The 16,235-nt window shown below is 48.3% G+C and overlaps 1 protein-coding gene across 2 annotated transcripts in view; it reads right to left on the bottom strand.

Moving 5' to 3' along the window:
• Nucleotides 1-5,155: 5,155 nt before the first annotated feature.
• The window catches only part of LOC119198687 (cadherin-18), a 55,226-nt gene continuing 44,146 nt past the window's right edge, over nucleotides 5,156-16,235 (bottom strand). For both annotated transcript variants that reach the window (XM_037456121.2, XM_037456120.2), the window contains exons 11-12: nucleotides 9,870-10,121; nucleotides 5,156-6,242 (exon numbers count right to left, since the gene is read on the bottom strand). In XM_037456121.2, coding sequence (XP_037312018.1) covers nucleotides 5,734-6,242; nucleotides 9,870-10,121 — 761 coding nt within the window. In that variant the 3' untranslated portion in view covers nucleotides 5,156-5,733. The remainder of the gene's footprint in view (nucleotides 6,243-9,869; nucleotides 10,122-16,235) is intronic.

Genomic DNA, 16,235 nt, shown 5'->3' with positions numbered 1-16,235 from the left:
AACCTTTTCTATCGCGTGCTCCGTTTATTCAGCGGTTTCGGATTAAAATTTGATTCCGGTTGTTGCTTTTGAGGAATTTGAAGGCATCTGTGTGAGGCGTCGTCGTGGTTTCCTGGTGGGAACCTTGAGGCCCGCGAGGGGCCTCGGCGAGGGGCCCAATGATCATCACCAAATCCCCTGCATCCAAACACGGCTCCACCCGCCGGGAAGCGCTGGGAACCCTGCTTTAATACATCAGTGGCGGCGTGTGTGCGGCGCCCGCCTCCCGCTTCGCACTCAATCATTCAAGCAGGTTGCGGCTTCCGACTGTCGGAGCGGCGGGGAAGCAGCGCGGCGGCTAAATGAATTGCGAATGTGCGTAATGCGACGGCGGCAATCATTTGTTTAGTTTGCGGGGTTGTTGACGGTAGGAAAGATATCGCCGCACTCTTATTAGTGAAGAGCTTTTTGAAAATTGCTTGCAGCTGCCATCGCTCGTGTCGCCACGTGTCGCTCTGCAGGGCGATGAACTGGGGGGGGGTGAACTCCTCGACGTTTTTTGGAGATTCTCGTTGCTAAATTAACGTGCGCAATGTCATTAGTGGACCCGTTTAATCCTTAAATATATCAAGTGGGATCACACTAATCAAAGCCGGTGGATAAATGAACAGAGAGCTCCGTTCTCCAGGTGATGAGAAAAGAAAAATGTCCAAAAGTCTTCAACAGAACGGTGACAGTTTTCCAACCTGGGAGAAAAGCCTCTAAACTTCAGTGCTGCGAAACCATAGAAAGTCCTTTTTTTTGTGTAGATGAATCAAAGTTTGAAGGTTTCACTTTCAGCTGGAGAGCTTATGTGAGAAAAAGTTCACACTGGGGGGGGGGTGGGGGGGACCAATTACTGCATTGAATCCAAATGTCGGTGTAAAGGTAAATCGAATGAGGTGGCTCCAGAGAGAGTGTGTCCCCCCTCCCCCCCCTCCTCGTCCCCCTGGAGGCACCAAGGCCACGTGAAACAACCTTCTCCAGCAGGACAGCGTCTGTGAACTCTGCCACGTGCATGAAGAGGGTCTCGGCCCTCTGACGTGCACGGCTTTGTTGTTCTTTGAAAGCCCGGGGACGGTGCCGGGGAGGGGCCCAACGCCGCGCGGGTTGGGGCCCTCAGGCCCGTGGCTGTGGGCTTTTGTTCTCCTTCAGAAGGGACTGCTCGGCGTTTGCCGGTGTGAAGCCACTCGATGGCGGGAGCAACCCGCAGGCCGACGGACGGTGACTACGCTGAAAACGTGTCACACCTTGGTGGCCAAGCTCGCCGCGTAAGAGAAGAGGCACGCGGTGGTCCGCGGCCCCCGAGCGACACGGTGTTTTCGAGATGCAGTGACTGGAAAAAAAAAAACGTCCCAGACGGACTCTCGCTGATCACGGGACGAAGTCATTTCAGCGGCATTACGCCTCATCGGTCTTTTTAACACGCGTTCTGTCGCCGCAGGAAGTCGGTGGTGGGCAACACAAGCACCTGGTTACATTCAGGAGGAGAGCATGCATGCATGCATGCATGCATGACTCCAGTTCGACTCCATGCGCGACTGTTTGCGCATGCGATGTGTCTTCTAAGGTTCATCGTTCACCAACAGCGTTCCCCTGCATGCGTTAAGATGCGACCAAAACTTCAAACACAATTTGGAGATGAACATAGTTCACTTGAAAAGTAAATGACTTTGCAGTTTTGTTCATTTTCAAAGAGACTAGGCTGCATGGGCCTAGCTTGTTATCTTCTACACTGCGTGCTGCATGGTGGGAAATGATCCAAGCCAAATATCAATGCGCACACATTAGTGGGGAACGATCTCCACTGTTCATTCGCCTCATATCGTGAGACGGCGCGGTTTTGGTTAATTCGATATGGGTTAAACAGCACGTGGATCTATTTGAAATTCACGGAGAGCGCTGAGCTTCATCGTGTAGCTTTATATTAGTCACACGCTGGTGAAGAAAGTAGTCTGCTGCAGCCTGTCCCCACTCCTCCCCTGCATAACTCTGCGAGGCTATATAGGTCAGATACTCTAGTGCTGCCGCTTTGAACCATGTTTCAAACTCTTAATTGTTTATTCTCTCGCGTCTTTAACATTTATGTGTTACCGCGGAGGTGACATGTCGGGGAGGCGAATGCTAATCACCACATCCACGGCCTTATTTCCCCTTTCCTCTGGAAGCAATGGAGGCGTGCAAAAACTCTAGCAATCACAATTATGTAATGTGCTTTTCCAAATGGACTCATTTTCAAAGCCTGAATTCACAGGCTTACGGATGCCCCATTACGGCCTCTGCGCTGTCACAAACATCAGGGTGAGAAGAAGTGGCACTGATGAAGTCATTTTGCATCTTTAAAGTTAAAATGCCAAGAAGTTTTCCGACAGCAAACAAAAAACTCTGCAGCCCCTCAAACTTTGGGCTAAAACAAGTTTAATGATCGCGAGCTTGAATTTGAAAGGATTTGTAGTCTCTTTGATCTTTTATTTCCAATTCACCTTCACATACTCCAGAGTCATGAACATTTATAATATGCAAAGCTCTCCTCCATTAAATCATACTCTATGAGAAGGCTTCAAACATCTCCTGACCTCAAACACTATGAAAAGAAGCACCGGCTGGCCCTGAGGTCTTAGCTTACACAAAAAAACACACACACACACACACAGACCCAGCCTTGACTTTCAGCCACTGAGACACACAAACACACCTCCATCCTTGACCTGATATGCAAAGTGCAATTAGAGCTGTTTTCGGCGTGCAGGCCTCCTCTGTAAACAGGGTGCAGGACGCAGAGCTGCTGCTGCTGCTGTGAGGGTGTCGAGGGGGGACGGAGCCGGGGCCACTGCTTTCTCAGATAATCCATTCCGCTGCTTTTGACAAAAGATAAAACCTCGGCAGCTATTTCCCCAACACGTAGCCTCACGCGCCTGTGAGATATTACCCCTTGCCTTATCTGGGAAACGTATGGGCCGAGCTTTGAGAGATTGTGGCTTTAAAAGGAAAGAAATCTTTATTCAGGGGGTGACGGTTTAATCCATGTAAACCGCTCTCGGTGTCTTAACACTTATCTCCCCATTCACTTTCTGCACAAAAGCGCAATTTAGCCCAGTGGAAACTTTACACCTCTTTCAAAACATTTATCTTTTGGTTTATTTCTCATCTGAAATGTCTTCCGTGAGTGTGCTTAAATACCTTAAACATTTCATTAATTGGCCATGGACTAAAGAATTCTCCCTCCTTCCCTTTTAGCCTCCACTCGCTTTGTCTTCTTCTGCACTGATTGCACGCCTTATAGACGTGATAAGAACAAGCTCTCGACGATAGAGCACCACCGCCTCGGATCCAGAAATGATGTCAATCACTGGCGTCAGACCACGGTGTCCATCAGGGGTCAAATTCAGGGCCTGCTTACAGGACGCTTGCTCACAAATGGTTAAATTGAATGAAATCATTTGCAGGCAGTTGATGATTTCCTGCTGCAGGACTCATTAATGACTTGAAGGTATCAGGTTTTGAAACACAATAATGACGTTGGACACTTGTGGATGGATTATTAAAAAGAAAGTAAAGGAACAAAATCTCAATATTTTATGTAGGAAATAGGAAATTTAGCCCTTATAATAGCAACTAAATTGTAATTTTGAAGGGATCAAATCCACGGAAATCCACTCATGAATAAAGCTTGGGATGATTTGTACGTTTCTAGAATTGTATGTAAAGTGCAGATTGTAGGAGAAAAAGACGAGAACGAATAAATCCAAATATTACCTGTTGAACATTGAGTCTTTTGGGGTTCTCGGTATAGTGAGTGGATGCAGCTATCCATCTTCCACAGAAAGGTTCCCTTTGCTCCAAACTGCCTCGCCCCGCTTCCTTACAAACATGCCCCCCCCCCCCCCGGGCAGGCACTCGAATATCTGTTGCCTGAGGAAAACACCGACGCTTTAGGAGCCTTGGAGTCATTAAAAAGTTGATGTTTCCCTTGGCAACCATCAAAGTGACTTATTTTGTGCAGAACGGGGACAAAACAGCGGATGAAAGCGAAGGCGCTGATGGATTCACAGAGTTTGACTGATGGCTGCTGCATTCATCTGAGGATTCATTAATTGATGCACTTTAAAAATGCAAATGCACAAAAGCCTCAAATCGAAACACGAGTAAAGAAACAACTCCTAAAATGTCCGTACGAGTTGCCCGTGGCTAATTTATATGATCTTTGCCCCGGGCCAGTCCTCCAGCGCTTCTCCAATGTTGGAGCACATTTCGACGCTGTTTTTCAATCCGGTTGGAAGAAAGAGGTAAAAAAAAAAAAGGAACTAATGGACGTGAAAACGAGGGAGCAGAAAAAAGATGGAGGATTGTTATGTTCAGAAGACAGTTGTAACGTTGGGTAGGTACAAGGGGAGGTTCTAAAATATTCATTACCTTCACTTTGTCCTCCTTAAGGCCATCGTCAGCGTTTCACCGTGACGTCCCTGTTCCCCCCCCCTCATTGTTACACAGAGAAGGACGAAGTTCTTTTGTAAAATTAAATTCACCATTCGCGACGGGCCGCAGAACTTTCCTGACGTGGCCTCTTTTAAAAAAGAAAAGAAAAGAGAAGCTCAATAGCAAATGGTATTATTTGCTGCTGAACCGGCTACTTGAGAAAATCACAGCACTTTGAACTTTGAGTTTTCTTGTTGCCAAAGACGCATTACCTGCTGAATGCAAGATGATTCTTTGTTCCCTAATGGATGCACAGGAAGGTGATGTTCACTCCATTGTATGGCATAACATCAAAGATGGCACACGAGATGTCTAATGGATAAGGCCGTACCGTTAGGCTGAGTGGAAATCCTGCTGATTAAAATGTGATAATGAATTCCAGTGAAAAAAGGTCATTGGTCGCAGTTATGAAACCACAGAATGTAACGTGATTTTAAAGCCTCACCCCCCCCCCCCCGCAAGGAAGAGACAAATAATCAGTGTTGTATTCACGGCTTGCTGCAGCTGCTTCAAAGAGGCCGAACAACAGGCCGTAATTACCCACAAGTGTGTGTGAGGGACACGTGTGGCTCCTGAAAGAGCGATGCGGACACCACGAGACCACGAGAGATCCTGGAGAACCTTCGGGGGTTTCTCGGTTCTGTTGGTGGTGAAGTTACTTTGCATCCCTTCACTTGGTAAAAGTTTGGAAAAAAGACAAAACGGGGCTACGGCGGATGACGAGGCAACGCGGAGGAAATGGAAGAAAGGTGTCGTTATTGTGCCTCCGGAGGGCTCAGCGTCATCCTGCCGAGTGATAAACACCTTTTTGGAGATTCCTCCCACCGTGACAACCTCGACTGCGTGCCGTATCGCACCAAGAATGGACTCCTTGGATGAAGAAGACAAAATGTACAATTTATTTTTCTCACATATCCAACCATATGGATTTCGGGACTTTATTGAGCAATAAAAAATATACACCAAGGAAAATATCATCTTCCTTTTTTCCTCACATTGTCATTCTTGCGTCTCATAATCTGATTTAACACTTCCAGACGAACGGCCCACGATCCAAAGTGACAAAATGAAACGAAACCCCCCCCCCCCCCCAAAAAAAAATCGCAGATCATCATTTCAGTTCAACACGGGAACAGTTTGAAAGCAACTCTGCTCACATCGTTCACTGAAAATTTGAAGAAAAAAAAAAAACGGACTTCAAACCGATCGCCTCTGAAGGCGGGTGAGTGACATCACAGATTAGCCCGTCGCGTCCGACGCCGCCTCTGCGTACAGCTCTGCCAGTTTCTGGAACTCGGGCCCCCAGTTGTCCAGGTAGTCGTAGTCCTGCTCCGACTGCGTGGCGGGCGTGTCCAGCGGGCTCACGGACCCCGTCGGGGAGCCCTGGCCCTCGAAGGCGTAGGTCTGGAGGGAGTCGTAGGGGGGCCCGCTGGTGTCCATGTCGGCCTCCACCAGTCTCTGCCTGATGAACTCGTACACGTCCCCCTCGTCCAGCTCCGGCGAGGCGCTCCGGCGGCGCAGCCCCCCCCCGCCGCAGTCCCCCCCCGCCTCGGGCCGCACGTCCCGTCGGAACTTGAGCTCCTCGGCGGCGGCCGGGTTGCGGAGGGCGATGATGTCGAAGGCCTCGGTGTCCTCCTCGCCACCGCCCTCGTCGTCGTAGGTGACCACGTTCTCCCGGATGTCCTCCTCGGAGATGATGAGCGGCTCCTTCTTGCTCCGCCTCAGCGTGATGAAGAGAACCACGATGGCTGCAGGACACAAGAGGGATTACAAGGGAAATGACTTATTTATCATCTGCAGAGAAAAAGGCTATAAAGGCTAACAAATCCACCGATAAACCCTCGAGGCAGAAGAACATCACAAAACACAGATCAGCTCCATGCGGTGATAAACAGTCAAGCAAATGAACACAGCGAGTTTCACATCAGGACAATAAAAACTAACCAACCGCCCCGGTGCTGTAAATCAATAATGCGCATTAGCCGACGTTGTTGTTGCGTTGCCGTTTCTTTTGAACGCAAGCTGTTGCAAAAGGACGACCGTGTCCACGTGGTGGCCACCACGCAGGCAGCAGATGTGATCCTCACCGCACCGGCCACGCTATGAAGCACGAGGGCCGGTCGGCTCACATTAAAGGAGAAAATATCGCAGGACGTTGCTCAGTGTCTCTGCAGAGAAACGGCGTGCAGGGTTAAACATCTCGGGCCACCGTTAACGGAGCTACGAGTGCCCTGCCGAGTGATATTTGATGACACGCTGCAGCTCCTAAAAGTAATGAGACTTATCCTTCTTTGGGATAATGATGACCTGAATGCAAGATGTTAACACCAACATCTATTTAATAAAATGGAAGTGCATTTGCATGCACTGCAATATGTTAAAGGAGTTCATTATGCTGCATTAACAGAGACGAGCTGGAGCAGTGCGTGATCCAAATGCATTGAAAATGAGCAGAAATAAATCTCTTTTTTGGGGGGGGGGGTGATTAGAATGTTTTGGGGCATCCTGCTGCTGCAAATGAAACCGTTAACCACGCTATTTCTATCTAACCAGCAACACCGTACTGTGCAACAGGATTCTCCAAATAACACGTACAGGGTGAGAGCTCAACAGAGACGTGAAGGCGGCGGATGGAGAGGAGCTGCTTCAGTCTCAGCTTTTCGTGATGTTAAAAATGCAAGAAGCTTTTGGGGGAGGTTTGCACCCCAGCATTACATTTATTCATGTGTGTGAGTGTGTGACCATAAAGCTACACAGGAGCAGACTATAAAACTACAGAGGAGAGAAGATTTAAACCTGTGGTTTGGGGCTCCAGGTGGACATATATAATAACAGCTTCGTGCATATTCTCCCCAAGACATGTCATTAATCAGGTTACCTTTCATCAAATAAAGAAATGTTAATACATTCTGAGTCCACGGGACATATGCCCTCATTGTTCATCCGATAACACATTAGGAGAAGCTATGATAACCGGCAGTTATGCTAATAATAAATGAATTTACGTAGTTGGGAGTCTCTCTTTTACAGCGAGTTATCCTTAATGCTTTAACTGCAGGGCAGCGCGTGAGGCCGTGAGGCGTTTCCTCCGACCCGGATCCAGTTGAAAATGGATAATGGGAAACTAAATGAAGAAGGCAACAAAGTCACCTTTTTTTCCATATTGCACCACATTGCGTTTGAATGTACCTCACAACTCTGAGTGACTGAAGTAATTGTGCTCAGATTCATCTACCTGCATATAGTTCATTGTTAAGTCCTGTTCCTCGCATGTGGGTTTGATGAAACGTGCACGTGATTAACATGCCCGAGTGGGGTCAAACGAGAGGAGGACGCACCCCACCAGTTACACAATGCAGGAAGTGAGCGTGTGCAGGGGGGGGGGGAAATAAAGACCTCGCCCTGCCAAGTTTGCAGACTGCTTCCATCTCGTAGGGTTTACTAGCTCACTGATCTGCACCTTTTGTTATTTACCAGCCTCTCGGTGTCCACAGGTCACCTTTATTTGACTATCCCTATCTAGAGCTCCCCCGTGGTCCATTCGGGTCGTTTCATTTGATTCTCCAAGGCCAGTCGAGGTCTTCCGCCACTTATCACTCTACAGATTCCCGTTTGCTGCAGACGTCTCATTTATGCTGCATTGACCCCCGTTAGGAAGGACTGTCAATATTAAGCTGAGCAATCGGAAACCCACCTTTTTGGATTGGGAACAATATCGTTTTACAGTGTTATGCTGAAAGTTGGCATTTTTGTAAAAATGAAAACAAGTGAATCCGCAGAGCTTTGTTAGCGGCTATTATTCAATAAAAAAATTAAAATATCCTTACAGCGGGGAGGAAGAGTAAGCCGCACAAAATGGGGGCTTGTATCGCGAAGAATTCACAGGAAATTTAATGTTTTTATCCAGGGTTTTATAGCCGCTCCTTTGAGCACGCTCTGTTGCATCTCATTACAAAAGACAAGACAAGTGTAGCCACAAAATTAGATCACTATCTACCAGGAGAACCAAGTGCAGCCATTTCTCCCTGCACCTCCTAATACAGCTGAAAGAGCTGCTGCTAAACGGAGTGGAATCTGATGCTGACAATCTCTGATCTCCTGAGGAAAACGGGTCACCGTGTGTGAGACACTTCCCTCGTAACGCAAACTCCAAATACAACACGGGTCAGAACAAAAGGTGTGATCCTTATTCTCCCTCCCGCTCTCTACTAACTGCCTCGTGCTGACGATTAGCGGCTCGTTTGTTGGGCTTCGGGCACAGAGGAGGGAGGGAGACGGTCAGTGTGGATGTGCGTGACCCTTCACGCACACTAATGTCCACGGGCATCAACTGAAGAGGCGGCGGCGGCGCCGGAGCCGTGCCGCCGGGCCGCTCGGTGCAATCGCGGCCCCCGTCGCAGAGGGAGGAAGTTAGTGCGTGACATCCCCCCCCCTTCCCCCCCGCTCATTTGACAGGAAGTTGTTGACTCGAGTTCACTCGGCCATCAGATCTGGTCGCCGTCGCTCAGACGCTCTCCACCTGCTCAGAAAGCCGCCCCCCCCCGCTCCAACTTCAAAGTGTCAAGATCACATTTGCAAGTTCATACATAATCATAAGCCGCGGGCTGCAAAAGACCCGGTTGCTATAGCAACAAGGCACGCGCGTTCCTCGGGTCGCTGCGGCTGCCGCGACGTGGACGCCGGCGCCCTGTTTATTATTCAAAGTGTTTCTGATGGAATCATATATTCATATCCGCCACGGATGAGTTCAACACGCAGCGCGGCGTCGGCGTTCCGCCCCCCCCCCCCCCCCCCCTACGCCGCTCCCCTGCTCCTCTGGTCACGCCGCACGCCGTCAAACACGTGCCAGCAAGGGAAAAGTTCGGGTTGCATTGCAGAAAAACAAAACATTTGAATTGTATTTCTTCTCGCCAACAGATGGGATTTTTTTGGGTGGGATTCCAGCTTCCCGTCGGGGGGGCTGCTGGGGGATTGTGTTTCGACGCCCTTTACCGCCGAAGGTTCTTCAGCATCATTCACTTCTCCGACTCGCGCTGAACCAGCCGCCTCCATCCCGTCCCTCTTTGTCGTCTTTGTCCTTGGCGTCACCTCTCCTGCGGCCTCCTCGCTCCGTGTCCTTCAAATCCTCTTCTGTTCCTCCCACCTCCGTCCCCCCCCCCGCCCCCCCCCTCCCTCGCCGCCGTGGTTTCCTACCCCTCATTCCTAATTCCACCTGTGTCCTCGCGTGTCTTTTCATCCCTCGCTCTCCTCCTCTGCCCTTGTCAGACCCTTTCCGGGCCCTTTGCTTCTTTTTCCTTCATCTCCTCTGTTTTCACGCCGCCCCCCCCCACGAGGATATCCCCCCGCCCCCCCCCCCCCCCCCCCCACCAACTTACCCAGCAGGATGACGATGCACAGCAGGATGGCGATGAGCGCCCCCGTGCTGAGGCCGGCGGAGGAGAGGAAGGCCTCGCCCTGGCACATCCGGACCCTGCCGTGACTCTGGCAGGGGCAGACCCGCAGGGTCACGGTGCTGGTGCCGCTCAGCGACGGCTCGCCGCCGTCCCGCACCACGATGGGCAGCTCGTACAGGTCCTGGGTCAGGTGGTTGAAGCGCCGCCGCCTGGCGATGATGCTGGCTGTGTTGTCTAAAATGACAGAATGAATAAATACGTCTTTGTTATTGGAGCCTTTGGCTGAAGAGACGAATTGATGGGTTTTTTTGTCTTGTCACTCATTTACTCAATTACCTTTTTAAAGGGGTCAGACATTTGGGGTTTAGGGGTGAAAGCAAAGCCAACCCACAGCATATTCCATTGGGAAGTGGATATATTTTGCTCTTGAGGTATCTCAAGCAGGTAGATCACTTCCTGCTTCCCCCCCCTCGGTGCCAAGGCTGATTATTTCTCTAAGGTGTTTTCTTTTACCATTTAGATGTGCTGCGAAAGAGCAGTTCACCTTGTCCTCTGCAGAAGCACTTCTGTTAAGCAAACTTGTCGTGTCGATAAACAGAAACAAAAGGAGGAAAGATAAGGAAAACAGGAGAGACCTTGAGGAGAAGCTGCGACGAAAAGAGCACGAAGCAAATAAGCACCGACGTGATAAAAAGATGCGTTTTAACCCTTAACCTGAAACCACACCACTACTGCTGCTACTAATTGGCTCGAGCTATTACTACTACGTAGTTGTTGATAAATGGTTGTTGATGTGCAGTCGATCCCAGGCCGCGTTGACCCGTGTGTCCGTGTGTCGGGGCGGACATAAAACCCGGACATGGCTCCTGTAGCTGTGAATGCGTGTGAGTGATGACGCGTAGAGCCCCTGTATGTTCAGGGTCAACATCAGAGCCGCTGCTTTTTAACCAAAACCGACTTTGTGTTTGCTTTGAAGAGCAACTCTCCCCGAGGACGAACCGAGGAGCCGACCAATCGCAAGGGGTTACGGAAGGACAGCTGACTAGTCACCCAATGCACCGGGAACTCAAATCGAGGACATTTCAATTGACGATGTTCATTATTTCACCCGCGCATTTGTGTATAGCACCAACTATGCTCATGGCACACTTCTTTTCAGCTTACACAAGGCCGGACTGGGGTGTGACATGCAGTGGTGTACTGGTACTTGTATCTGCATGGTGTCCAAATAGCCACAGCTATAACATGGAGCATGAACACACCACAGAATGAAGGTCTGCAAAATGCCACTCGTCCCTGTTGATTTAAAATGTTTTGGGAGAGAAATGAACGAAGCCGGATGACTAATCTGTGCTTCACGTGACCGACTGGCTGGAAACTTGCACATGATGCACTTTGGTACATAACTTCCGGAAAAATGCTGAATCGTGCGCGCCGGGTAACCTTTTTCCCTTCTCCACCCGGGGAAAAACACCTCCGTAACGCCGCCGCTCGGAGACCTCGCCTCCCACTCCAATCTCTGCTCCATCTATGAATAATTACAATGATCGACAGCTGGAATGACAAAACGCACTTCAAGCTTTATTAAGTCAGACTCGGCAGGCAGATGGGTGGGTGTGTGTGTGTGTGTGTGGGGGGGGGGGGATGCAAATAACAAGGGAGAGAATTGCAGCGTCGGTGTGGGGTATTTTGGGTGCGGTGAAGGGGGGGGCGGGGGTGTATACGCTGCAACCACAGGAGGCAGCACCACAGCAAGCCAACACACATCCATTATCTCATGCTAATTGTACATCATGCGGATTATCGTGAGGGGGGGGGGGGGGGGGGCGCGGCGCGAGGCAGGTGACCACCCGTGAAATGATGGTGGGGTGTGCACTCTTTAGAGAGCCTTTCACACTTCATCGGAAATGGTGCCAGACTTTTTGGCCTGTGCTATTTTGCACATCAGTAGCGAGCGATTTTTCCCTTTTCGTCTGGTTTTCATCACATGAAAAAAAAAAAAAAAACGAAAGAAAATGAATATGCATGACGTGTTCGCGGCTCGACCCAACCCGGTGGAGTTCTGCCAGCACTGGGTTCGTTAACCACAGTGCCACTAAGTGGAAAATGACCTGTTTTTCGTTTTTTAACTTTTCCCAATGCGCTCGCACGCGGCTTCTTGTCCTTTCATCTCAAGATGCAAAGTTAATTGAGGCTTCTCGGCAGCGGTTGAAGAAGGAAATGCACAAATTTGACCATTTCCACAGGAATTGTGACTCAAGTGTGTGACACAAAACAAAAATACCCCCCAAAAAAATATTTCATGTCACGGAAAGAAAAGGATGTAAAACGATGAAATCTCAGGCTCTCAAGGATGAGTTGAGTAATAAAAGACGCCGCGTTACATTGGGATTCAAGGTATTTATCACAGTAAAATGCAAATAACTTTGTCAAGGAGCTGACTTACTGTAAAACAGGACACCAAAAATAGACGAACAAAGGACTCGCGACGCATTCCGTGTCTCTGCAGACTTCACACTTGCCTACACATGCACTTAACTGGATTCCTTGTGAACTTTGGTGGGTGTGTGTAGGTGTCGCGTGCGTGCGATTCAGCACAAATCTTCTCTCCGGTTATTTGTAGGGAAGTACATGAACCTGCTATTTGCTCCATTTTCCCCTCCATCCCGAAAGTGCACACATTGTTGAGGTGATGAATCGTCCGGGGCCGACATGTCGACACATGCTGATGAACCAACAACGTGTCACGAGTCTGCATTTGTATAATTATGCACAGATAATAGTAATATGGACGTGTTTTCGGTTGAATCCACGCAGAACCAAGCAGAACAGGGGAAACGCACTTAACCGGGACGCGTCTACGTATTATTATGGGATGGCTTTGGATATTGATCCATGGCACAGTGGTGTTTGAAGATGAATATTGTTGTGGGGGCGGAGGTGGAAAACGCCGTTCATGCAGAATTAAAAACAGCAGATCTTCTTCTTTAAAAGAAGTCCGCAGCATTCGATATGGATCAGTCCGACTCAGCGGGGCCTGGGGGGGGAATAAAACGTGAAATAAAAACACGACGCCTTGTTTTCAGCCCGTGCACACCATCGCGCCGCTTAATACGTTCCTTCCGTGAGGTCGGCCTGTGCGATTCTGCAGTAACAATCAAAAGAGGTCAGCTGATTACTGTTATTATGTTGCCCTGTTACGCAGGAAGGAGTTGGTTCAAAGACCCGACTGCTGCTAAATACACTCGCCATTGGTTTATTTAATGATGCACATAACTTATTAGAGTAATTAGCAGAGGTGTGGACTCGAGTCTGACTCGAGTCATGAATTTGATGACTTGAGACTCGACTCGACAAAACGTACAAAGACTTGCAACTCGACTTGGACTTGAATACCGATGACTCGTGACTTGACTTGGACTCGAGCCTTTTGACTCGAGAAGACTTGCTACTTCCCATGAAAACATTTTCACACGGCCGCGCCGCTCTGTTTATCTGCATTTGTCAAAATAAATGTGCGCCACCTGTATGCAGAGAGCGCGCGCTGCCTGCACGACATCCAATCACTGCAGTCCATTTGACCGTATCAACGAGACAGCTCGTTCATGGTTACAAAAATCGGGATTTTTGAACCCGGATTCAGACTCCGATGGAAATGCTCGCCAACATTATGTCAACGTCCGTTTTAAATTAGTGTAATGAGCTGAGTTAAAGTTATTAGTTAATCAGTTATGCAGATGTTGCATGTGTTCACGTTATGCTCCGTTACCAGCTGTAGTTACGCGAGACAACCCGAGTTTTGGGGGGCCGTGTATGCGGAAGTGTTCGTTCGGCGTGGTGACGGCCAACAGTGACCGAAGTTGAGTTGTTTTATATAAATAAATGCAGCGGAGTTGCAAGCCAGTCATCGCCTCCTTATTTACGCTGCAGCATTGGGGTGAGCGTTACAGTACTATAACACAGTCACAGTCGATCCACCATTACCCTTCCCTTCGTAGTCTAGGTCTGTGAGGCAGCGCACCATCACCCAGGGTTCCCCGTCCCCACTATAATAAAAGGACTCGAAATGACTCGAAACTAAAATGGTTCGACTTGTGACTCAACTTGAGACTTGTTGGCTGTGACTTGTGACTCGACTTGGGACTTGCTTCGTCTTTGACTCGACTTGACTCGGGACTCGAGGGCAATGACTTGAGACTTGCTTGTGACTTGCCTAACAGTGACTTGAACCCACCTCTGGTAATTAGGGATATATACTGTATATGCTTATATAATAGGATTCTGCAGTTTGTAATTCAACTTTTGACATTCAAACCTTGTGACTGCTGCTCTGCCCTCTCGGCACAAACGGGGCTGTTTCAGCAGATACGGGGTGTATGTAAAGTGTGAATGACATTAAAGCTAATTAAACGTCCCACGTATCAATGTCTTGGCAGAGCTTCATTCCACACAGCTGATTAACTGTATTATTATAAGGTCCTCTGTGGGCCCACTGGAGGAAGACGCCTCCCGAAATCAATTGATTTACTTGAGTATGCGGCTTATTTAGAGCTCATGGCCTCTGTTTAATTGCCCCTTTAGAAGCAAATGTCATCCCAATGTGACAGATCACAAGATCAAAGAAGCATTTACATTTGAATGTCTGCACAGTGAAGTCTAGTTTATTTAAAGGGCTTTTAAGGACAGGTTTGTCACAAAGTGCTTTCCCGGAGCAGATGAGGAGCAGCATCCCTCCTGTTTTCAGACATAATGGTTCCTAATATGCTGTATGAATTTGGCCTGTATTTAATGTAGCACAGCCAGCACTTTGGATGCATCAACATACCTGCTAGACTACTAGGGAGCTTCGGCTTCATCCCCGAAAACAAAGGCACACTTAAAACACTTCAAAATATACATGTTTTTCCTCTTTGTATCTTCCTTTTTTTTTGCTGGATGTTAAAACTTAACCGCTATATTGGTCTGACTTAGTCAAACAGCTGCAGCTATTACAAAACCAGTAATTATGAAAAAATATAATGGCTTTTAACAAATCTGATATGGTAAGAGCTGCAGAAAATAGCTTTGTGTGAATGATGCTTCAATGGGTTCTTTTAACAGCTGCTATTGTTAAATTACCTGAAATGAATGAGGAATCAATTTTGCTTTAAACTCAATCTTTTTTTTTTTCTCCTACAGGAACGAACCCCCTCCCCCCAAAACCGTAAAAAAAACTTTCCCGACGCTCCACACTGTGAGCGATCTGTACGTGAGGAGGAAAGGAGGCAAGGAGGAATTTTAAGGGAAAAGAAATCTAGATGGACGAGGAATTAATGGAATTGAAATTGAAGAACAGCAAAAAGGGGCAAGAAACCCCGTATGTCCAGTAACTAGGGCCCAAAATCCACATCAGGGTATTTAGAAAGATTCTGCTTCTTCAAGTAAACACATTGATTCATTGAGCTGTACCCGGCATCCAGTTTGTCATTTTTATAAATGTACGATTATTAGTGGGGGCTCATTCGCCAGCCGAAGAGCAACGTCAGTTGCTATGGCAACGCCGGCATGAACGGGTACGGAAAGCTTACACCGGTGTACCGCTAAGCTGTGAACTATGACCCTATAAAGAAGGGTGGATGTATAGAGGTCTACGAGGAAATGAACCTGCTTCTGCTTTGATTCATTACCTCGATAAACTCGATTTACAGAGTCTCCAAACAGACCGTTCCAAGTCTTCCAAAAACACAGAGACATGTGCTTTTAGCAAGTTATAAATAGACCACGAAGCAGGGTGGGCTACCTTTTGTGTGACGGCTTTCTACCTCGTCGTTTTCTGTCCTGGGAGATGTTACAAGACCCAAAAAAACCCCACTGTGTGTCTTCCCTCTCGTCTCCCTACCGATTGCAAAAAAAAAAAAAAAAAGCCAGTGTTGGAATTTGCCTCGTCGCTGTTTACCTTCACCTCCGCAGCCGTTGAAGAGCGAGGCTTTCTGACAGTATTTAATGGAGCAATAAAATAAAAATGATGAAAGGTGGATACAAGGATCTCAAGGAGTTGGGATTTATTGTCCGGTATCGATGAGCTGCTTAAGCTGCTGAACATGAGAGCACCTCCGTGTGATGGAGGCGTTTAACTGCTCCGACAGGCCTTCGCTTCCTCCCTTTCATCCGGTCAGCTGCTCGGCTTGTTGCTCTGAACTCAGATCAACTCTTTCACAGCTTCCCTGGTTTTAAGGAAAGCAAGTGGTGAGTGTTTCAGGATCTGTGGGTGAAACGGGACGGGATCATTTATCACGAGGGGAATAATCTCTATCAGCATGCCCTATAGAAACGTATCTAATTCTTTTCAAGTTCTCACGGGCAAATTAT

This window comes from Pungitius pungitius, chromosome 19, assembly GCF_949316345.1.
Source record: "Pungitius pungitius chromosome 19, fPunPun2.1, whole genome shotgun sequence".
NCBI classification, from domain to species: Eukaryota; Metazoa; Chordata; class Actinopteri; order Perciformes; family Gasterosteidae; genus Pungitius; species Pungitius pungitius.
This window is presented reverse-complemented; position numbering and strand designations above follow the sequence as displayed.